The sequence below is a fragment of the Nicotiana tomentosiformis genome, chromosome 12 (assembly GCF_000390325.3).
Source record: "Nicotiana tomentosiformis chromosome 12, ASM39032v3, whole genome shotgun sequence".
Lineage (NCBI taxonomy): Eukaryota > Viridiplantae > Streptophyta > Magnoliopsida > Solanales > Solanaceae > Nicotiana > Nicotiana tomentosiformis.
In genome coordinates, this window is record NC_090823.1 from 13,295,309 (window position 1) to 13,319,034 (window position 23,726).

Consider the following 23,726-nt stretch of genomic DNA (forward strand, 5'->3'; position numbering starts at 1 on the left):
AGGCGATGTAGATCTCTAGTGGGTTGGTTTGAGCCGGGTGAGTTGTATTCAGGAGCGGCTTCCAGTGGGTTAGTTTGATTCAGGAGCCGCTCCTGAATCAAACCAACCCATTAGACAAGGTGAAATTGATTCAGGAGCGGCTTCCACGGTGCAGTCTAGGCAGAAGAGCTATGCGTACAGGAAGGTCTATGATGTGTCTTTCATGGTCGGGGAGAAAGTTTTGCTGAAGGTATCACCCATGAAGAGTGTAATGAGGTTTGGGAAGAGGGAAAAGTTGAGCCCCTGGTTCATTGGGCCTTTTGAGGTGCTTCAGAGGATAGGGGAGGTGGATTATAAGCTTTCCTTGCCACCTAGCTTGTCGAGTGTGCATCCAGTATTCCATGTTTCTATGTTCCGGAAGTATATTGGCGATCCGTCCCATGTTTTGGACTTCAGCACGGTTCAGCTGGATAGTGATATGACCTATGATGTGGAGTCGGTGGCCATTTTGTATCGGTAGGTTCGGAAGTTGAGGTCAAAGGATATAGCTTCAGTGAAGGTGCAGTGGAGAGGTCGGCCGGTGGAGGAGGCCACTTGGGAGACCGAGCGGGAGATACGAAGCAGATATCCATACCTATTTGAGACTCTGAGTATGTTTATAGACCCGTTTGAAGGCGAATGTTTGTTTAAGAGAGGGAGGATATAATGACCCGACCGGTCATTTCGAGAGTTATAGCCCTGTTTCCCCTATTTCTGCTTCTCTTGTGCCTTACAAGTGTATTATATCATATCGGGTTGGTTGGTTTGGGGGATTTGGAGGAGGAAGGAATGGTGCTGCTTTTGGAGAAATTTGAATTGCTGGGCTGGAAGGACATGGTCTTTCAGATGGATGGCAGATTGTCCATGAGTGAAATTGTTGAGTTTATGGAAAATGCTGAAGTGAAGGATGGACGGGTTACCAGCTTGGTGAAATGGGTGCAAATCTCTTTCAATGTGAAGGAGTTGGGTGAAATTCTATGTGTACCTGTTGAGGGGTACAATGACTACACAAAGCTTAAACAGCCAAGCCTAGAAAACCTTCCTACTGCCATGTCCATTAACATAAAATTCAGTGACAATGAGGAGGAACTTGAGCCCAAGGTTGTGTACAAGAGTGAGATGAAGCCATCTCACAAGGTGTTGTTCGAATTCGCCAATAAGTGTGTTCTGCCTACGAAGGAAAAGAGGCACATTGCACACTTCATGGATTTGGTTCTGATGGAGTGTTTGGATAGTGGGAGGCAAATCAACTGGCCTGCATTTATAATCCAGCTCCTTCATATGGTTATAAATGGTTCCAAGACTCATGCCATTCCCTATGGCTTCATTCTCACAGTTGTGCTTGCACATTTCAAGGTGCCTATGGAAAGGTGGGAGCTGGCTACAAGCAAAGATCATTTTGGGGCAAATACTCTGATTGCTTGTGGCTATGAAGTCCATGCCACTCCTAATGGACCTGGTTCTTCCAAGAAGGTACCAGTGAATAGCAAGGTCAGAGCCTTGGTGCATGAGAGTGGTCAAAGGATGCTGAGATTGAAAGGCTAAAAAAAAGGTTGGCTGAGGTGGAGACTGAGAGAGATGCTCTCGGAACTGAGCTAGCAAGAGAAAAGGAGAAGAATGATGGCATTCTTCAATATATGATGAAACTCCTCCAAGCCAAAAACCAAGCATCTAGTTCTTCCCAACCTTAAGCTCCTATCCTAGTGTAGATCCTCTAGTGACCCAGTTTGGGATGTTATTGTTTTCTCATGTTTTCAGTATTTTTATTTCTTTTTATGCTTTGTGGAAGAATCGTATCAAGTATCAATGAAATTCGCTGGTTTTTGCTCTAACTGTTTGTTTATATTTCTTTGATATTTAAATTCTTAGCTTGATCTATAATGATTACTCCATGATTGCAATTGAAGTAGCCCCATTGGCCATGAGTAAGTTTTAAAATCTGGGTATCTCATATTTTTATGTAACTTTTTGATAATGCCAAAAGGGGGGAAAAGGTTGTGCTTTAAACAGTGATGTTTAGCTTTGAACAGTGATGTTTATAACCTAATGAACCTGGTCCTTGATGATAAGTGAAAAATATTCTAACATTGTGTTTGGCTAAGTTGAAATATGAGGTTGTCGTCATCAAAAATGGGGAATTTGTTAGCCCAAGTGAAGGTTAGTTTTGAATATTGACAAAGGAAGCTCAGGCATTAACCAGGTCCATCCCTTGTGTGCATAGACACGAGCACATTATAGCAGGTGGGATACACGTGAAGGAGATAAACTTAACTCGGTATAATTGATATCTTCTGATCGAAATGGTTGCATAATTGATTAGAGCTAACTTGAAGTTGTCGCAACAGTTAGAGGTTGTTTGCTACAAGGGATTAGAGTTAGTCCTAGGTTTACAAAAGCGTTTTTGTAAATGCAGTTTTTGGCTCAGTGATTTAGTGGAGAGTTTAGAAAAATCCTACTGGGAAGTAGGTCGTGGTTTTTTTACCTTTTGAGCCAAGTGTTTTTCACGTAAAATATTTTTATACTTTCCGCATTTACTATTTATTAAATAGTAGGTTAAGGAACACATAGAAGAACCAGGTTCTTCCATAATCAGTTTAGGCAAAATATTGGACACCACACAAATCAACCCCATCTTGTGTGGTATTGAAGTTAAAATATGATATACATATATATCTATGTATTCGTATCAAAGTTCAATTTAAGACGGTAGTTGATCAAGATAAACACTCCACAAGTTGGTTCTCTTGGGATATCCAAGAAGCATTTTCTCAAACAAGGAGCGACCCCTGCCAGGAACCCCACACAGGATGTTCTTGGGATCCGTTCTTGCCACTTGCGGAGTTTTCCCACAACAACAATTATCAGTAGAGCATTCACATGGAACCGTATGAGGCTCTGTATGGTAGGCGATGTCGGTCTCCAGTGGGTTGGTTCGAGCCGGGCGAGGCTAGGTTATTGGGTATAGACTTAGTTCAGGATGCTTTGGAGAAGGTTAAGGTGATTCAGGATCGACTTCGCACAGCTCAGTCCAGACAGAAGATTTATGCGGATCAGAAGGTTGGCGATGTTGCATTCATGGCCGGAGAATGGGTCATGCTCCGGGTGTCACCAATGAAGGGTTTTATGCGATTCGGGAAGAAGGTCAAGCTTAGCCCAAGGTTTATTGGCCCGTTCGAGGTGTTATGGCATGTTGGGGAGGTTGCTTATGAGCTTGTCTTGCCTCCCAGCCTGGCAGGAGTCCATCCGGTATTTCATGTTTCTATGTTTCGGAAGTATCATAGAGATCCATCTCATGTGTTGGATTTCATCTCAGTCCAGTTGGATAAGGATTTATCTTATGTTGAGGAGCCGGTGGCTATTTTGGACAAGCAGGTTCGAAAGCTGAGGTCAAAGAACATTGCTTATGTGAAAGTTTAGTGGAGGGGCCAGTCGTTCAAGGAGGTAACTTGGGAGACCGAGCATGATATGCGCAGCCGTTATCCTCATCTTTTCACCACTTCAGGTATGTTTGTATGCTTGTTCGAGGGCGAACGATTGTTTTAAGAGGGGGGATGTAAAGACCCGGCCGATCATTTTGAGAGCATTAGCCCCGATCCCCTAATTACTGCTTTCCCCGTATCTTTTTCTGCTTATGTGACTTGCCGGGAGGTTTTGTTTTTGGTTTCGGAGTGATTTGGGACACTTAGTCCCTAAAACAGAAGCATAAGTTCTAGGATTTTTACCATAGTTGGAACTGTGTGAAGACGGCTACAGAATGTATTTTCATCAATTATGTTAGCTCTGTTGGGTGATTTGGACTTACGAGCGTGTACGGATTGTAAATTGGCGGTCCGTAGCTGATTTAGGCTTGAAATGGCGAAAGTTGAATTTTTGGGAAATTTGACCGAAAGTGAACTTTTTGATATCGGGGTCGGATTCTGATTCCGGAAGTTGGAGTAGGTCCGTAATGTCAATTATGATTTGTGTGCAAAATTTGAGGTCAATCGAACGTGATTTGATAGGTTTCGGCATCGGTTGTAGAAGTTTGATGTTTCAAAGTTCATTAAGTTTGAATTGTAACGTGACTCATCTTTTTGTTGTTGTTTGATGTGATTTGAGGACTCGACTAACTCCGTATGGTTTTTTAGGACTTGTTGGTATATTTGGTTGAGGTCCCAATGGCCTCGGGTTGATTTCGGAAGGTCAACGAATCGAATTCGAAGTTGGAGAAATTGCTGAAGCATTGCAGCTTCTAGTGTAAGTTTCTTTTTTTTTCTTTTATAACTGAGAAACCAGCTCATATCCTATATCTTGAATGATTTTAATGGAATACGATGAATAGACAACAAATATTTCCTGCATATATAAGAATGAGTCTGTTACAACCTCAACACATATCCATTTATTATACATATAGTATACAAGAGGCATCTGCTAGCAGTCGCACAAAATGTTCAGACTTGAGACCATGTGAAAAAGTTTCATATGAAGGATGCATAAACCTTTCAACAGAAAAGTAGAATGGAAAAAGAAACAAGAAAAATCATATATGCGATGCAATGGAATCAAATACTTAAAAATTTTGATATTAGTGGGCAGGAAAAAGAAAAAGGATCTGAAGGGAGTGTCGGCAGAGTTATTAAGAAACCAAAGTCCTTATATCTTCTCTTCTTATTTCTTTTTTCTGGTTTTAGTGCTAAAAATAATCTTCCCAATATGTATTATCCCATCATCTTTAAGTAAGAGAAAAGATTCATCTAAAAACTTATTCCTACTTGGTGTTTACATCAACTTATCATGCACAGAGGTAGACCTATATTATAAAGAAAGGGATAGCCGGCACATGTAAAGTTCAACAAAAATTTTATGTATATATGTATATATTTTTAGAAAATAGTGTTATATTAGTAATAATTCCATATATATATATAAAGCAATTTTTGATTGAATGCAAACATGGACTTCAAGTCTGGGGTCCACCTCTCATCGTGCATCTATTGATTTGATTTAAATGCTAAGTGGAGCAATTTTTTACCAAAGATTCATTAATCGATTAGTCAAAAGTTAAGTTTAATAAATGAATTTCTAGCCGAGAAAATTGAGAAGGTCGTTTAAATTTCCCACTTTTCTTCCTTGTCGAATATTTGTTCTTAGAGTTTTTTTTTAATTACTTGTGTTAGAGTAAGCGCAGATGCGCATATATCCCGTTCTCAATTAGTGATAAATTAAAAACTATGTTTTGTGCATAAAATAAAAAGTTTAAACAATAAATTAATAAATATAATGTCTATTGTTAAAGTTGAGGGGAGGATTTGATGTTTAAAGAAAATTTGGAGGTGTAAACAACTTTCACTGCTTCTTGAAAAGTTATCTTTTCTCTTTTATTTAGTTTAGAATTTTAGCAATTGAAGAATCTTTGATTCCTTCTTGAAAAAGTTGTTTTCCCATTTTTTTTTATGATAGGAATTTTAGGATTTTTTTTTTTACTTTTGTGTAAGTGTCAAAGTGAGTTTGTGCATATCTCGATTAATTTTATGGGATGCCTGTTATTTACGTAACCTGTATCAAGTAAATTTGTCTATCAAAGCTTGGACATATTAGAAGAAATAACCTTTTTTTTAATTTGTGTTAGATGTTTTAGCATGTAGATCACTTTTTATTCTTCGTAAGTATATTTATATTAGACAATTATAACTGCACTTCGTATATTTATTTTTATTTAAATTATAAATTGCTAAACATTTGGAGGACAATTTGAGAAAATTGAACGACCGGTTGAATTATATTCTCAAGTTGGTGTACACGCGCAAAATATAAGAATCCTAAGGCGTACAGTTTGGTTCCAAAAAGGAAGAGGAATTAAGTGTGTAATTTATTTATTTATTTCAGTTTGATAAGCTGCAACAAAGTTTTCAAAATATTCTCTAAGCAAAGATATATACGGTTTCCTTCTTACACGTTTTGAATGAATTATAGTTGAATTCAAATTCCTAATTATTATTCTAGGAAAAAGAATGAAAAGAACTCCTAAATTTAGGAAAATAACTAAATATTTAGTCTTGAATAATAGAGAAACAGTAAAATTACACTTTTATCTAATGTGAAACCTATTTTAAAGGGTAAAAAAGACGAATGACATTTCGTTAAGGAGTTTCGTGATTTTAATATAGTATAGAGAAATAGCTAGCTAGCTAGATAGATAGATAGATAGATAGATAGATAGATATAGATTAGTCTTAGGTTACGCGTTTTGCGCGTGTTTCCCTTGTCTATAAGTAAATAACTTTTTTTTAAAACATAAGTAGTATTAAATAATGTCTTTGAATTATACTAAAGTGTTTTCTAATTATTGATAAATACTACACATTTTGAATAGATGATGTTTGCAGTCGAAATAATTATTGAGTGTAGTTTCGAATATTATACAAAAGTTTATTAAATAAATTTTAGTTTATTTCAAAACTCTAAATATTAAAAAGAATTAACATAAAATGTATTACAGTTATGGTACACACTTCAAATAAGTAAATAATTTATTTTAGGTAAAATCTTGATTGATAAATTTTAAATATTAGGATTTCACACATAATTCAAATAATGATTTATTTAATAACTAAAATTTAGTTAATTTAATTATTTCAAATATTAAATAAATAACTAAGTTATAATTTTGAGTGAGCTGTATATTGATGTTTTTTATTATTTTTCCATATAGTTGTCCCGTATTATTTTAAAACTTGGGTTTTATATTTTTCATAGTACTCACGGCTTTAAAATAGTTAGAATGGGTTAATGTTATAGGTAGCAAAAAACATAAACTATACTTAATCACATAAGTATATTTTAAAATAAATAATTATATAAACTGATGTATATAATAGTTTAAATAATTTTGTGAAAAAGTATACTAAATTGAATGGAGCTTTAAAATGCTTCTTATAAACATACACTGCTAATTTCTATGTACGTAGATCATAAGGAACAAAGTTTATAATGAAATTATTTGAATTGTATAAGGTAAACTTAATTGATTTTGATGTCCTAAATATTAAGATTTACTGTGTAGTCCTTCAAATAAAGAAAAATTTAATAACTAAAGTTAAAAACTTCAAAGTATTAAATATTAAGAAATAATTAAATGACTATTTGTCTAGTGTGAACTCTATTTGAAAAGGGTAAAAAAGACGATCGACATGCTTGCACTACTTAAGTTTATAGAATAAAAACTTATAATTACCTTAAATTTCTTATAAGAAATATGGCAATTAATTACTATTTATTTTGATACATAAATTTTAATATCTTGTCTATGTTTCACCTATCAAATTTGGTTTGTGCTTTAATATGTATATGTTTACAACAAAAATTTAAAAAACATTATATTATTTATTATAAATGCAAATTATAGTTTAAAATATAGTCCTGTCAGTTATAACTTATCTACAGATATTTGTTTTACTCATAAATAATTATAGATATCTGTAAAAAAAAATACTTTTGTATACTTAGTGGCAGATATATACTAACTTCAATATTTTTAGATTTAAAATTACAACATAATCTTAATTAGTACATTTCAAATGTACGTGTACACTTTAAGTTGTAAGGATATTTTTAGCCTTTAATTCTTTAAGGATGTTTGTTGGAAGTTGGATTGTAAATACCCTTTGAAATATTCACATTAAAAGAGTACTAATGGATCACATTAGAAGAAAAACTTAGAAGGAGTTCTATGTTCACGAAACTTTATTTGTAGTTTTCTATTTATTCCCTGTCGATTAAATTATTTTTACTAAAATAAAAAAATTATAAACTATAATTGGTTATACATCACTACAAAGAATAACCTAAAAAGAGTTATAAGTAGGCGAAACTTCAATTCCTACTTTAATTCTTTCGGCTGTTACTTTCCTTCTACAACTTTATAAGAAAAAGCTAACAAATCCTAGTGAAACAAAATATATACGTGATGTAACCAATTCTTGTTGCAACAGGAAGATTATATTCTCAAGATCGAGGAATGCTCCCTAAATCACAAATATTACAAGTAGATGTGGATTCCTTGTTAAATTGATAGTATGCATTTTACAAGTAGATGACCGAAGATATATAACCAATTAGGATAAAAAGAACAAGAAACAGAGAAAGACCAAAGTATAATAAAACTTTAGTTTTGATTTTAAAAAAAAAATTAAAAAAAGGAGCACTTGATGGGTAATTGCATGAGAAAGATTTCCCTAACATGGATTGACCAGAAAGCATAAAAACGCAAAAACCAGAATAAAAAGGACAACAAATATTAAAGCCTCTTGTGATCCAGCCATTTCTAATCCACTTGTATGCTCTGAAGTTGTGTTCTCGGAGGTTGGACGAGGATCCCTGTCATGTTCATTGCAGCAACAATTGATAGTAATATTTATATTATTATTTGTTGATGATCGGAGTAGTTTTCGGGTGGAAAGGGCGGTGGAAGCGGAAGTTTGTAGAATAAATACAACTAATATTGTTATTATGAGAAGAGAAGAGGGAGCTAATACTGTTGTAGCTGCCATTGTTTGAAGCAGTAAAAAATTACATGTAGCTTTGCAGTTCATTAGAATCGTATTATATAGAGGAGACAACAATAGGCTTCCTTCTTTATTTTTTATTGTTTGTGTTGGATTAGGACTTGTTCTCTTCGTTTTCCTTCCAATTTCGGCTTCGGCTTCCTATTCCCTAAAGGCATTAAAAGTAGTACGGTTTTGGCTATGCTCCAGCGTGTCCTTCACAATTTCTAAGGTTAAGATTTGTTTAGAGTATTAATGACAATAATTGGAAAAGATATTTTAAAAAATCTACTTTTAGTTACTGAGCAGCATCGGAAACCCGCCAATTTATTCTCATTTGAATGTCTTTATCAATTGTTAAACATACTAGAACATGATTATTTTCTGTTTCTTTAAACAACAATCTTTTTAATTTTTCCCCCTTTTCTGTCTGACTTTTATCGAGGATTTTATTATAACAATAATGTGTGACACGTAATTGTTACATCGAAAAGTGAGCTCAAAGGTATATATAGAACCAGTATTACAAGACAAAATTAAAATTATTTCTTCTTGCATATCTGCTATAAAAATCAACTATATTTTTATCACCTTTATATTCAAATCCAAATTTAAGCTCAAAAACAAGAAATGATAGTTATATTATTGTAAATGAAAAGGAAGAAGACTCACTTTGGAAGTCTTTCCTGGTATGAGAGAAAATAGTATAACTGCTGGAATTTTTATTTTATCTTTCAGTTATTGCCATTAATGTTGACTAACTCTGAACAAATCTTAACCTTTAGAATGAAAAAGGACACATGTCGATAATCTAAACAACCATTGATATTTACCGGAGAAAAGCTCACTGGAGCAGAGCTGAACCCAATTAGTACTAATATGGTAATCTTAATACCACAAACCTACGAACTTCAATCACTAAATTCAAACTGGACCAAATACCTTTTAGCTCATATCAGTAATTTAACATTTTAATTAGTGATACGATAAATTTGTTAATAGTAGTTGCAGAATCAAATAGTTTATTCTTTGATAGTTTTTCTTACATATTTAAATATTTTTAACTATATATTTTGGCATCGACTTGTTAACCACAACAATAACTATTATTATTATTATGCTTCAATTTCAAACAAAGTTTCCATTAGCTATATTAATCTTCAATGTCTATGCTACTTCATTCCGTCAAGTATAACTTTGTGTATTCACATAATTATCCTTACTTATTTAAGATGAGGTATAGTACGGAGTTGTTATTGTTTATAAGGGCTCGTTTGATACGACGGATAAGGGATACTTAATCCCGATATTAAATTTGAGATAAGTTTATCCCATGTTTGGTTGGGATAAAATTACGATATAAGTAATTCCGAAATTAGTTATCCCGAAAATTTGGATTATTTTTATCCGGTAAGGTAATAATCTCGGGATAATAGATCACGAGATAACTTATTTTCAAATCAAACCACCCCTAAAAGTTATCCTCGCTAACTATTTAAAAGAAGAAGAAAGGAAAAACTTATGAAAATAGCACGGACTAGCCAGTTTTCAGACTGCAATTAAAAATAGACAGTGTTTGTAAAGTCATTAAAAAATAATAAGAAAATGAATGAGAAACAACTGAACAAGGTAAGATATTCCAACAACCAACAATTTCAACCACAATCGTGTTAATAGTTTTCTACAACTACAACTTCAATAACTTAACAATGGAGGTATTTCCATGAAATAACAACTTCAAAATCGCAGCGATTACAAAAATGAGGTACACTTTCTAATCTTCCCTCATATATAACATATCTCTTTTAAGACGCCAGCCACAGTAAGCAGAAGAGATTAATCAATCAGCAAAGTGGACTTTGACAAAATTTTGCTTTGGTATTGTAAGTGACAGCAGAAAGGAGAAGGTTAACTTCAGACGAGTATGGGGATGAAAAAGGGACTTGGTGTACAAGGGGCTAAACAGTTCATAAGGGACAGCTCAATGGAAATATGTAATGAATTTTGGGTGATCCAGAACACGTAAATTGAAATTGGAAAGACAATCTTTCAGCAACCCTTGGTTTGGGGTCAGTTCATTGAGGAGAGACTTGACGTTTAAAAATGTAATGACCCAACCGGTCATTTTAACTGTTAGAAATCTATTCCCTAAAATAAAACTCCCCGAACATGCTTTTATTAATTTATAACTCGCGGGAATGGTTGGTTCGGGATTTGGAAGTGCGTGGGTTGAAATTGGAACACTTGGTTCCTTGACTTCGGTCAACATTTTGAGAAAACGACCCCGGAATCGGGATTTGACGGTTCCAATAGGTTCGTATGATGATTTTGGACTTGGGCGTATGTCCGAATCGGGTTTTGGATAACCTGGGAGCGTTTTGACGCTTAATGGTAAAAATCAACTATTTGAAGGTTTAAAATTCTTTAAATTTGGTTTGGGGTAGGTTTTTGAGTAATTGAAGTCCATTTGGAATTCCGAGTTTGGGAATAGTTCTGTATAGTGATTTAAGACTTGCATGCAAAATTTCATGTCATTCCGAGTAGTTTAAGTATATTTCGGCGCATTAGAAATAAATTGAAGAACTTGAAATTCTTAAGTTTGAATCAATTTGGGTTGAGGTGTGATTCATAGATTTGATATTATTTTACACATTTCGTGAGTTCGAGCGAGTCCGTTTTATGATTTCAAAGTTGTTGGTATGTTCGGGCGGGGTCCCGGGGGCCCCGAGTGTCAACCGGACGAGGCTCGGACCAAGTTGGAAGTTGGGAACCAAAACTGAAGCTCCGAGCTACTGTCAGAATCGCACCTGCGCTTGGCCAGCCGTAGGTGCGACACTCGCAGGTGCGGCAGTAGCTCGCAGGAGCGAACCTTGCAGATGCGGGTTTTTGTGCGCAGAAGCGGAAAAGGGAAGGGGGCAATCGACCGCAAATGCGGATGATTTGCGCACCTGCGAACGTGCAGGTGCGAAGCCGTGTGCGCAAATGTGAGAATTGGCCAGGCAAGTGGAACTCGCACCTGCGAGGATTTTTCTGCAGGTGCGGAGCCGCAGATGCGTTCCAACTTCCGCAAGTGCGAAAGACCTGTTTGGCAGAAAGCTTAAAAGAACGGGAATTCACCAATTTTGCCCATTTTCTTCCATTCTTGGGTGATTTTGGAGCTTTTTTAGAGGAGATTTCAACTAACAACTTGGAGGTAAGTTAATTCTACACACCTTGAGTTAAATATATATATATATTATAAGTAGATTATAACTAGTAATCTTAGAAATCAAATATTTAGATGAAAAACCTAGATTTTTATAAAAGTGAGATTTTAACCACGAAAATAGTTATGGAATTGGGTAGAAATTATATATTCAAGTTCTTGAGATTATGGGTAGCATTTTCATCCGAAAATTTCCAGAATCCGAGCATGCGGGCCCGGGGTGAATTTTAGAAATTTTACCATTTTGGATAGCGTAATTTATTTAATAGATGAATTTCGAATTATTGAACATATTAATTATTTTATATAACTTTTGGATAGTTTCAGATTTTTCGGCATCGAATCGAGAATTTTACGCGATGCGATAATCGAAAAGTGGACTTTGAGACGAGGTAAGTCTCTTGTCTAATCTTGTGAGGGGAAAATTACCCATAGGGATTAAATTGAATAATTGTTGCTAATTGCGGGGGCTACGTATGCACGAGGTGACGAGAGTCCGTGCGTAGCTACTATTAATGCTAAAGTCCGATTAGTTTAGGACTCAAAGCATGAATTACTTGTGTCATATTGGAGTTATGAAAAGTTAATAGGGTCGGCAAATAGATTATCAAGATTCAATTTGTATAAACCCTCACAGAAAATACCAGAACCAATAAGATGATTATGCTTAAGCAAATTGAAACATCCATTACCAAAATTTAAAAATATCCAGCTTTATCTAACTTCGACAAGGAAATTAAATTTCTTAAAAGAGAATGTACATAAAAAGTGTCAAACAAGTCTAAGTGACACCCAATATCTAGGATTAATATAAGTTCCGATTGCTTCAACATGAGACTTCACTCTATTTCCTATATACACAAATCCTCCATTCTGATTTATTGTCCGGGTTGTAAGGAATCCCTGCATCGTATTTGAAACGTGAACAGTAGAACCAGAGTCAATACACCAAGTATTATAAGAAACTTCAGTTAAATTTGATTCGGGACATGTAAAATCACAAGGCTTACCCTTCTTCTTGAACCATGTCTTACATTTCAGGCAATCTTTCTAAAAGTGTCCAAATGTTCCACAGAAACGACACTTATCATTCTTGTGTTCCTTCTTAAATAATTGAGAATAGGACTCATTGGCATTATGTTTTCGTTGTTTAACTTTTCCAAATTTCTTTCCTTTCTTTCCAGCTCCTTGATGACCTACAAGGTTAATGGAGTGGGTTCCCTGGTTCTTCAGCCTTGTTTCCTCTTAAACCAGCATTCCGTGTAGTTCATGCACGTTCCGTTTGTCTTTCATGGTGTTGTAGTTCATTTGAAAAGGGCCATACTCAGATGGTAATGAGTTAATGATGAATTGAACAATGAAATTCTCATCCACTTCCATTCCCAAAGTTTTAAGTCTTGCTGCTATATTTTTTATCATTTAAATGACATGCTCATGCATGGTAGGCGAACCATAAAATTACTTGGTGGTTAAAGTACCCATTAGTGTCCCAGCACGAGACTTATCAACAGTTTGGGAGCATTCTTCCATAAGTTCCAGAAGTTCTTTCACGCTTTCGGTTTTGGGAAGAGTAGTCTTAATGTTGCCCACAACATTCATTCGCATAAATATTAGGCTTAGTTTGTTAGACCTGTTCCAGTGCTTAAAATAAAACCTTTCTTCAACACTGCTCGGAGACTTTGAGGTAGTTGCTATAACGCCCGCAGACCTTGATTCTCATTCCTTTTATTTTCTTCAATAGTATTCTACCATTCAGACAATTGTATTAGAGTTTGTTTTATATTGAAATTTTGTAGTGCTCATGTACTCGTTGACACCAGGTGCTAGGATGATTGTAGTAGAGTTTCAGTTTCGTTTATCAGATATTTATGACTTTTCGTTATTGAGTTTATTAAACATGTTTTATTCAAATGTTTAGCCGTTATGTGATTGTCGTCTTGCCTAGTACGAGTGTTAGGCTCCATCACGACAGGTTAGGATTTTGGATCGTGACAACTATGTTCTTCTTTTATTCCATATAAATTTTAAGTCTTCAATATATACTTACTTAACTTCAATTCCTACTTTAATTCTTTCGGCTGTTACTTTCCTTCTACAACTTTATAAGAAAAAGCTAACAAATCTAACAAATCCTAGTGAAACAAAATATATACGTGATGTAACCAATTCTTGTTGCAACAGGAAGATTATATTCTCAAGATCGAGGAATGCTCCCTAAATCACAAATATTACAAGCAGATGTGGATTCCTTGTTAAATTGATAGTATGTATTTTACAAGTAGATCACCGAAGATATATATATAACCAATTAGGATAAAAAGAACAAGAAACAGAGAAAGACCAAAGTATAATAAAACTTTAGTTTTGATAAAAATAAAAATTAAAAAAAAGGAGCACTTGATGGGTAATTACATGAGAAAGATTTCCCTAACATGGATTGCCCAGAAAGCATAAAAACCAGAATAAAAAGGACAACAAATATTAAAGCCTCTTGTGATCCAGCCATTTCTGATCCACCTGTATGCTCTGAAGTTGTGTTCTCGGAGGTTGGACGAGGATCCCTGCCATGTTCATTGCAGCAACAATTGATAGTAATATTTATATTATTATTTGTTGATGATCGGAGTAGTTTTCGGGTGGAAAGGGCGGTGGAAGCGGAAGTTTGTAGAATAAATACAACTAATATTGTTATTATGAGAAGAGAAGAGGGAGCTAATACTGTTGTAGCTGCCATTGTTTGAAGCAGTAAAAAATTACATGTAGGTCACGACCCAAAATTCAAAAAGGCCATGATGGCGCCGGACACCACTATCAGGCAAGCCAACCATAATCAATTAACTTAATACCCATAATCAATTAACTTAATACCCATTTCATGACTAGTGCTCATTGAATCAATATTATGATTCGATTATACATAGCCTTAGGTTTTAAGTGTGGGGTCATCTTGCCCCTCACGATGACCTTAGGCAACATCTCTTGATTCATTCTCATCATTGTGTTTATTTTGTGTAGGTTGCTATGGCTCATGACGATACCGCTAAAGGAAAAGGGGTGGGGAAGTCCTCCACTACTGCTCCCCCTCCAAAGAAACGCAAGCAAGGCGAGAGCTCTTCCCGACAAGTCAAGGGAAAGCAACAGGCTAACGGGTCTACGAGGACACCACGGCCTCGAGTAGAACTTGTTCGGGATAGCTCCATCAAACAGCATGATACTTTTATTCCATATGGGAGATATGTGTCTGAAATGGGGATAAATGTGAAGGTTTTAGAACGGAACTTCCCAGATGTACTTACTACATTGATTGAAAAGAAGATGGATAAGCTCCTCGAATGTCCGGGCCCGGCAAATCTCAGTATGGTAAAAGAATTATATGCCAACTGGAACGAGAAAAATGACGAGTCGTGGGTCAGAGGAAAGGAAATTCCGATGGATAGGGAAGCCTTGTGTCATTTTTTGGGAGTTGATAGTCCTAACCCACGAAGGCTTCGAAAGTTCGTCAAAAGTCCAAGCTACCAAGCAATACGTCACACACTTTGTGGCGTTGATTCTAACGCAAAATGGACGCGAACTAAGGGAAATATTCACCTTGAAATGCTCCGGTTCGACTTCAACAAAACGGCCAAGATTTGGCAAAACTTCGTGCAAGCTAGATTAATGCCTGTTAAAACCTAAGGCTATGTATAATCGAATCATAATATTGATTCAATGTGCACCAATATGTCATCACAAGGCTATAGGTACTTAGACTTCCCTATGCCATAAAATTCAATTAGTCTAACATGGTCGTAACTTAACTATGGTGCAAGCATAACAAAGCTAAAGTCTATATTACTACACTATTTTAGTACACTAACTACAACTTACAAAAGTTTACAACAAGATACAATACCCCCAAAATACCCCACACTTCGCCCAAACTCATATACAACTACACTCGGGTACTTAGACTTCACCGGTGTTCAAATTTACTCTCTTAAGCATTTTAGCAAACACCTTGTGGGCATCAATTTGCTCTTTTATTTAAACAATGGTGGGAGAAGGTGGGCCTCCCAAATTTACATGAAGTAGAGAGAATTATAGTTTACTACTTCAAACACAACTGCACAACCAAATTTTTGCACCAATTTCGTGTATAATCATTCCACCCATAATAACATCCAAATATATTTAAGAGACCTAGGGGGTTTGAGGATTGGGGGAGAAAGAAGACTACAAATACCCTAAGAACTTCCAAAATACAAGAAAAAAGATAAGAAGAAGAACATACCTTAGAGTCTTGAGATGGAATTGAGCAAGGAATATTGTGAGAACTTGAGAGAAAGGGGGAGAAGAAGACCAAACCGTGTGTTTTTGGAGAAAATGGCGGTTTTTGGGTTTTAGCTATTTTAATTTAAGTGGGGGATGGGTTTGGGTAATTGGGTATGGGTTGGGTTTTGAGTGTATATGGGTAATTGGGTAAGGTATTTTTAATTAAACAAAGAAAACGAAAAAAAAAATTACTTACTTGAACCCCCTGCCCAACGCCCCACGCTGGGGCTGGCGTTGAAGCTTCAGAACTACTGCAAAGTGCGCCCCAGGCAGCGTGGGGTGTTGGCCTGGGCGCTCAATTCACTTTTTTTTTTTTTTTAACAATCCCGACTACCCGAGCACTCAATATATACATTACACACATTCCACACCATTTCAACCTACAAAGAAAAAATTATGGCCTATAAAAGAAAAAACTATGCTTCGAAAGGGGTAAAAATTGGGTTGCCTCCCAACGGGAGCCTAATTTAACGTTGCGGCATGACTCAACACGTGTTTAGGCATCTGCCAAGTCCACTGAGGTCTTGTGACGTGCAATGTCATCACCCCAATAATGTTTTATTCTCTGGCCATTTACCAAGAAGGTACCACTTGAGCTCGTATCACGTAGTTCCACCGCTCCGTGAGGCCTCACACTTACCACAACAAAAGGACCTGCCTAACGAGACTTAAGCTTTCCAGGGAATAGCTTCAACTTTGAATTGAACAAGAGAACTTCTTGACCCGGCTCAAACTCTCGATGTTGAATGTGCTTGTCATGCCACCTCTTCGTCTTTTCTTTATATAATTTGGCATTTTCATATGCGTGCAATCGAAACTCATCAAGCTCGTTGAGTTGCAGCAACCTATTCTCACCAGCTGAGTCCATATCCATATTTAGCTTTTTGATCGCCCAATAAGCTTTATGTTCAAGCTCGACGGGCAAGTGGCATGCCTTCCCATAAACCAACCTGTACGGAGAAGTACCTATGGGAGTCTTGTATGTAGTTCGATATGCCCATAATGCATCATCCAGCTTCCCTGCCCAATCTTTTCTATTTTCACTTACTATTTTCTCCAGAATCTGCTTTACCTCTCTGTTTGAAACTTCTACTTGACCGCTCGTTTGGGGATGATAGGCAGTAGAAACTTTGTGCTTAACTCCATACTTTGCAAGAACATTATTCAGCAATTTGTTACAAAAGTGAGTTTCTCCGTCGCTTATTGAAACTCTTGGAGTCCCAAAGCGCGTGAAGATGTGCTTCTTTATAATGCTTACCACTACCTTTGCGTCATTAGTAGGAAGAGCAATGGCCTCCACCCACTTAGAAACATAGTCGACCGCCACCAAGATGTACCTGTGACCATTAGAATATGGGAACGGTCCCATGAAATCAATCCCCCAAACATCAAAAAGCTCTACTGCCAGAATATTTTGCAAAGGCATTTCGTGCTTCCTCGTGATAGTTCCGGTTCTTTGGCATCTGTCACACTTTTTAACAAAGGCATGTGCATCCTTAAATAATTTTGGCCAATAAAAACCTGATTGTAGCACTTTTTGGGCGGTTCTATCCCCACCGTGATGACCTCCATATGGCGAAGCATGATAGCCATGCAATATTGCATTCATCTCTTCCTCAGAAACACACCTTCACACCAACTGATCTGCGCATTGCCTATATAAGAATGGCTCATCCCACATGTAGAGCCTCACATCATGTAAGAATCTTCTTCTATTATCAGGTGTTAATTCTAGTGGTGTCACCCCACTTGCAATAAAATTCACATAATCCGCATACCATGGAGCTTCACCTGAGGTGACTGCTAATAACTGCTCATCAGGAAATATTTCTTTTATTGACCCTCCTTCAGCTACATGGTTCCGACTTTCTAATCTGGACAAGTGATCAGCCACTTGATTTTCTGTCCCTTTTCGATCTCGGATCTCTAATTCAAATTCTTGCAGGAGGAGGACCCAACGAATCAGCCTCGACTTGGCATCTTTCTTTTCAAACAAGTATCTGATAGCTGAATGATCTGTGTAGACGATAACTTTGGTTCCCACTAGATAAGATCTGAACTTGTCAAATACCCACACCACTGCAAGCAACTCTTTTTCAGTAACTGTATAATTCATCTGAGCTGGATTCATAGTTTTGCTCGCATAATAAATGGAGTGAAATATTTTATCCCTTCTTTGCCCCAAAACAGCTCCAATTGCTATGTCACTTGCATCACACATCAACTCATATGGAAGTCCCCAATCTGGGGCGATGATAATTGCTGCAGTCACCAACCTTCCCTCCAGCTCCTCAAATGCTTTCAGACATGCATCATCAAACTTGAAGGTGACATCTTTCTCTAGAAGCCTGCATAACGGAGAAGAAATTTTCGAAAAATCTTTAATGAATCGACGATAAAAACCTGCATATCCCAAGAAACTACGAATGCCTTTGACGGATGTCGGTGGGGGCAATTTTTCAATCGCCTCCACCTTTGCTTTATCCACCTGTAGACCATCTTTTGACACCTTGTGCCCCAAGACTATACCTTCACGTACCATGAAATGGCACTTTTCCCAGTTTAGTACCAAGTTTGTCTCTTCACACCTAGCAAGCACTTTATCAAGGTTCATTAAACAATTATCAAAAGAACACCCAAACACAGAAAAATCATCCATGAACACTTCCAAAAATCTTTCAACCATGTCAGTAAAAATAGCCATCATACACCTTTGAAAAGTCGAAGGTGCATTACAGAGACCAAAGGGCATTCTCTTGAACGCATACGTACCATAGGGACACGTAAATGTGGTTTTCTCTTGGTCCTCTGGGGCTATAGCAATCTGATTATACCCCGAATAACCATCTAGGAAACAGTAGTATTTCTGGCCAGCTAACCTATCAAGCATTTGGTCAATGAAAGGGAGGGGAAAGTGGTTCTTTCGGGTGGCATTGTTCAATTTTCTATAATCTATGCAAATTCTCCACCCAGTGACAGTTCTTGTAGGAATTAAGTCATTATTTTCATTAACCACTACAGTCATCCCCCCTTTCTTAGGCACACATTGAACGGGGCTTACCCATTTGCTATCAGAGATTGGGAATACAATACCTGCATCAAGCCACTTAATCACTTCTTTTCTTACCACCTCTTTCATGATTGGATTTAGGCGGCGTTGTTGCTCTACACTTTGCTTGTGTCCGTCAAGAATTTGGCTCCTCAACGACTTTGGCTTCTTAGTGGGGAAAACCTTGATTAAGAATTTCCTTGCTAGATCATCCCAAGTGTGGATTGAGTTCGCGGGCTCCTTTTGCAACCATTCCTTAGCTTCTCCCAATAGTGAAAAGGAAAATAGTGTCAGCCTGACATAGTCCTTGGAAACGTTCGGATAATTGTAAGTGTTCGTAATTTCCAAGAAGTTCTGAATGTGCCTCTGCGGGTCTTCATGAGATATACCCACATATTGCCCCGTGGACTGAATCAGTTGTACCATGTACAGTTTGAGTTCAAAATGCCCCGTGATATCAGGCTTCATAATAGCCTGAGTCATATTCGCAAGATTGGGCCTTGCGACTTCTATCACCGCACGTTCTTTATTACCTGCCATCTCTATTGGCTATGATTAAACTACAATGTCCAACTCTCCCTCTATTTTAGTTCTTGTTTCGACTTCCCTCCTCACTCTATGAAGTGTTCGTTCAATTTCTGGATCAAAAGGAAGAAGGTTGTTTGCACTTCTACTCCTCCGCATTCAAGAGAAGATCCTGCGTTAACACAAACAAGGCAAACTAAAAATTAAAGCTTGAACAAATAACTAATAAAAGCTTAACTCAGTCAAGTAGCTAATTTCTAAGTCCCTCGCAACGGCGCCAAAAACTTGTTGCGACCAAACACACTCACGCAAGTATACATGGTCGTCAAGTAATAGAGTAGTGAGTAAAGTATCATTCCCACGAAGACTTATGATTAACTTTTGACTAATTCAAACTCAAATAACTTATCGATTCAAGCTATTTCTTACAAAATAGATGATTTTCTTATTTACTACTTAAAAACTATCAAGTAATGAAATACGAGAAATCAACCACAACACTTAAATAGTTTCGAATAACAATCAATAGGAGATAATATTCCAGGGTCACGGGTTATCTAACAATCATGTTACATTCTTAGCTTAAAATAACTAATTAATTTATCTGGATTGTTGATTGACAGGGTTGATATTACTTATAAGAATCTATCGAGTCCTTACTCGCCTATTTAAGCTAACTTAATACCTATATGTCTATGGAATTAAGATTAACAAGAACGCATTTATAATTCCTGTATTGCAACCGAGCAAGGCAATTAGGTATATGTCTATCCTAATTGCGAATCTGTTCCCCGATGCCCAGGTTTAAGAACTTGCTCTATTTAATTCTATATGCAATCTAGAGTTCCCACTTTCGAGTTCAACTCTAGATTCGTAGATAGTATTTCACTGTTAGCTACTCAGCAAAATAATTAAAAACAGAATTAAATAAATAACCCAATATGATAAACTCAACTTCGTCAAATTAAACTTCAAACATCAACATTCATGTATACCCATGACCCTAGAACAATAGGGTTCTTAGCCACTCATGTTCATACAATCATCAAAAATAATATTTTTAAACATAAAACCAATGAGTACTAGGAAAGGGATGGAAGAATTGATCAAATCCTTGCTTCCGAGTGTTTGGCGCCTCCCACTTCTCTCTAAATCACGTCCTCCCTTCAAAAATAAGTTTAGGTTGGCTTTTATATGAGTTGGGGGCGTCTAGGGGTCGAAATAACAGAATCCTAGTCGAAAAAGGACACTTTCCCGTCTTGAGCGTCCAGGGCAGCGTGGGGCGCTGGCCCTGGCGCTCAAATATTTTGGCTGCTGTAAATTGCGCCACTGGCTGTGGCCCTCAAATCTCACTTTTTGCGATTTTATCCCGATTTAGCTCCAATTCACGCCCTTTCGTCCCAAATTGCATCCGAATGATCCCTACACATAGAAATACCAAAATTTAGCACAAATAATCATATTAAACATTTCAAATCGTCGAGACATGAGCAAAATGTGAGGCGGTATATATCAAAATATGCATACATTAAACCGATTATCAATATCCGTGCTTTTGATATAGTATATATTCCCGTGTTTTCTGATTATAACTTTATAAGAAAAAGCTAACAAATCCTAATGAAACAAAATATATACGTGATGTAACCAATTCTTGTTGCAACAGGAAGATAATATTCTCAAGATCGAGGAATGATCCCTAAATCACAAATAGTAATCATTCAATTTTACAGGGAAGTTTCAGAACATGTGGATTCCTTGTTAAATTGATAGTATGTATTTTACAAGTAGATCATCGAAGATATATATATAACCAATTAGGATAAAAAGAACAAGAAACTGAGAAAGACCAAAGTATAATAAAACTTTAGTTTTGATTAAAAAAAAAAAAAAAAGGAGCACTTGATGGGTAATTTCATGAGAAAGATTTCCCTAACATGGATTGCCCAGAAAGCATAAAAACCAGAATAAAAAGGACAACAAATATTAAAGCCTCTTGTGATCCAGCCATTTCTGATCCACTTGTATGCTCTGAAGTTGTGTTCTCGGAGGTTGGACGAGGATCCCTGCCATGTTCATTGCAGCAACAATTGATAGTAATATTTATATTATTATTTGTTGATGATCGGAGTAGTTTTCGGGTGGAAAGGGCGGTGGAAGCGGAAGTTTGTAGAATAAATACAACTAATATTGTTATTATGAGAAGAGAAGAGGGAGCTAATACTGTTGTAGCTGCCATTGTTTGAAGCAGTAAAAAATTACATGTAGGTCACGACCCAAAATTCAAAAAGGCCATGATGGCGCCGGACACCACTATCAGGCAAGCCAACCATAATCAATTAACTCAATTAACTTAATACCCATAATCAATTAACTTAATACCCATTTCATGACTAGTGCTCATTAAATCAATATTATGATTCGATTATACATAGCCTTAGGTTTTAAGTGTGGGGTCATCTTGCCCCTCACGATGACCTTAGGCAACATCTCTTGATTCATTCTCATCATTGTGTTTATCTTGTGTAGGTTGCTATGGCTCATGACGATACCGCTAAAGGAAAAGGGGTGGGGAAGTCCTCCACTACTGCTCCCCCTCCAAAGAAATGCAAGCAAGGCGAGAGCTCTTCCCGACAAGTCAAGGGAAAGCAACAGGCTAACGGGTCTACGAGGACACCACGGCCTCGAGTAGAACTTGTTCGGGATGGCTCCATCAAACGGCATGATACTTTTGTTCCATATGGGAGATATGTGTCTGAAATGGGGATAAATGTGAAGGCTTTAGAACGGAACTTCCCAGATGTACTTGCTACATTGATTGAAAAGAAGATGGATAAGCTCCTCGAATGTCCGGGCCCCGCAAATCTCAGTATGGTAAAAGAGTTATATGCCAACTGGAACGAGAAAAATGATGAGTTGTGGGTCAGAGGAAAGGAAATTCCAATGGATAGGGAAGCCTTGTGTCATTTTTTGGGAGTTGAAAGTCCTAACCCACGAATGCTTCGAAAGTTCGTCAAAAGTCCAAGCTACCAAGCAATACGTCACACACTTTGTGGCGTTGATTCTAATGCAAAATGGACGCGAACTAAGGGAAATATTCACCTTGAAATGCTCCGGTTCGACTTCAACAAAACGGCCAAGATTTGGCAAAACTTCGTGCAAGCTAGATTAATGCCCGTTAAAACCTAAGGTTATGTATAATCGAATCATAATATTGATTCAATGTGCACCAATGTGTCATCACAAGGCTATAGGTACTTAGACTTCCCTATGCCATAAAATTCAATTAGTTTAACATGGTCGTAACTTAACTATGGTGCAAGCATAACAAAGCTAAAGTCTATATTACTACACTATTTTAGTATACTAACTACAACTTATAAAAGTTTACAACAAGATACAATACCCCCAAAATACCCCACACTTCGCCCAAACTCATATACAACTACACTCGGCTACTTAGACTTCACCGGTGTTCAAATTTACTCTCTTAAGCATTTTAGCAAACACCTTGTGGGCATCAATTTGCTCTTCTATTTCAACAATGGTGGGAGAAGGTGGGCCTCCCAAATTTACATGAAGTAGAGGGAATTATAGTTTACTACTTCAAACACAACTGCAGAACCAAATTTTTGCACCAATTTCGTATATAATCATTCCACCCACAATAACATCCAAATATGTTTAAGAGACCTAGGGGGTTTGAGCATTGGGGGAGAAAGAAGACTATAAATACCCTAAGAACTTCCAAAATACAAGAAAAAAGATAAGAAGAAGAACATACCTTAGAGTCTTGAGATGGAATTGAGCAAGGAATATTGTGAGAACTTGAGAGAAAGGGGGAGAAGAAGACCAAACCGTGTGTTTTTGGAGAAAATGGGGGTTTTTGGGTTTTAGCTATTTTAATTTAGGTGGGGGATGGGTTTGGGTAATTGGGTATGGGTTGGGTTGTGAGTGTATATGGGTAATTGGGTAGGGTATTTTTAATTAAACAAAGAAAACGAAAAAAAAAAATTACTTACTTGAACCCCCTGCCCAGCGCCCCACGCTGGGGCTGGCGTTGAAGCTTCAGAACTACTGCAAAGTGCGCCCC

At 36.9% G+C, this 23,726-nt stretch overlaps 1 protein-coding gene and 1 long non-coding RNA gene across 3 annotated transcripts; both read right to left on the minus strand.

Annotated features, from left to right (window-relative positions):
• Positions 1-16,717: 16,717 nt before the first annotated feature.
• On the minus strand, positions 16,718-19,648 carry LOC138902260 (uncharacterized). The gene is made up of 4 exons (XM_070190104.1): positions 19,269-19,648; positions 18,268-18,407; positions 17,696-18,075; positions 16,718-17,206 (listed from the first exon to the last, which is right to left on the minus strand). Exons 1-4 carry the CDS (start codon positions 19,646-19,648, stop codon positions 16,718-16,720), a joined length of 1,389 nt encoding a protein of 462 aa, XP_070046205.1.
• A 930-nt stretch (positions 19,649-20,578) lies between these two features.
• On the minus strand, positions 20,579-21,918 carry LOC138903558 (uncharacterized). 2 transcript variants are annotated; one of them, XR_011412823.1, is made up of 2 exons: positions 21,615-21,918; positions 20,579-21,055 (listed from the first exon to the last, which is right to left on the minus strand). It is a non-coding gene; the product is annotated as an uncharacterized lncRNA (long non-coding RNA). The 2 variants fall into 2 exon arrangements; XR_011412822.1 differs by having other exon boundaries at positions 21,597-21,918.
• Positions 21,919-23,726: the final 1,808 nt, after the last annotated feature.

Coding starts and splice junctions, on each gene's coding strand:
- LOC138902260 (XM_070190104.1), bottom strand. CDS start 19,648: ATGGCAGGTAATAAAGAACGTGCGGTGATAGAAGTCGCAAGGCCCAAT. Junction 18,076..18,267: donor TGAGTTGATGTGTGATGCAA/GTGACATAGCAA, acceptor TCGTCTACACAG/ATCATTCAGCTATCAGATAC. Junction 17,207..17,695: donor GGCAATGCGCAGATCAGTTG/GTGTGAAGGTGT, acceptor GTTCTTGCAAAG/TATGGAGTTAAGCACAAAGT.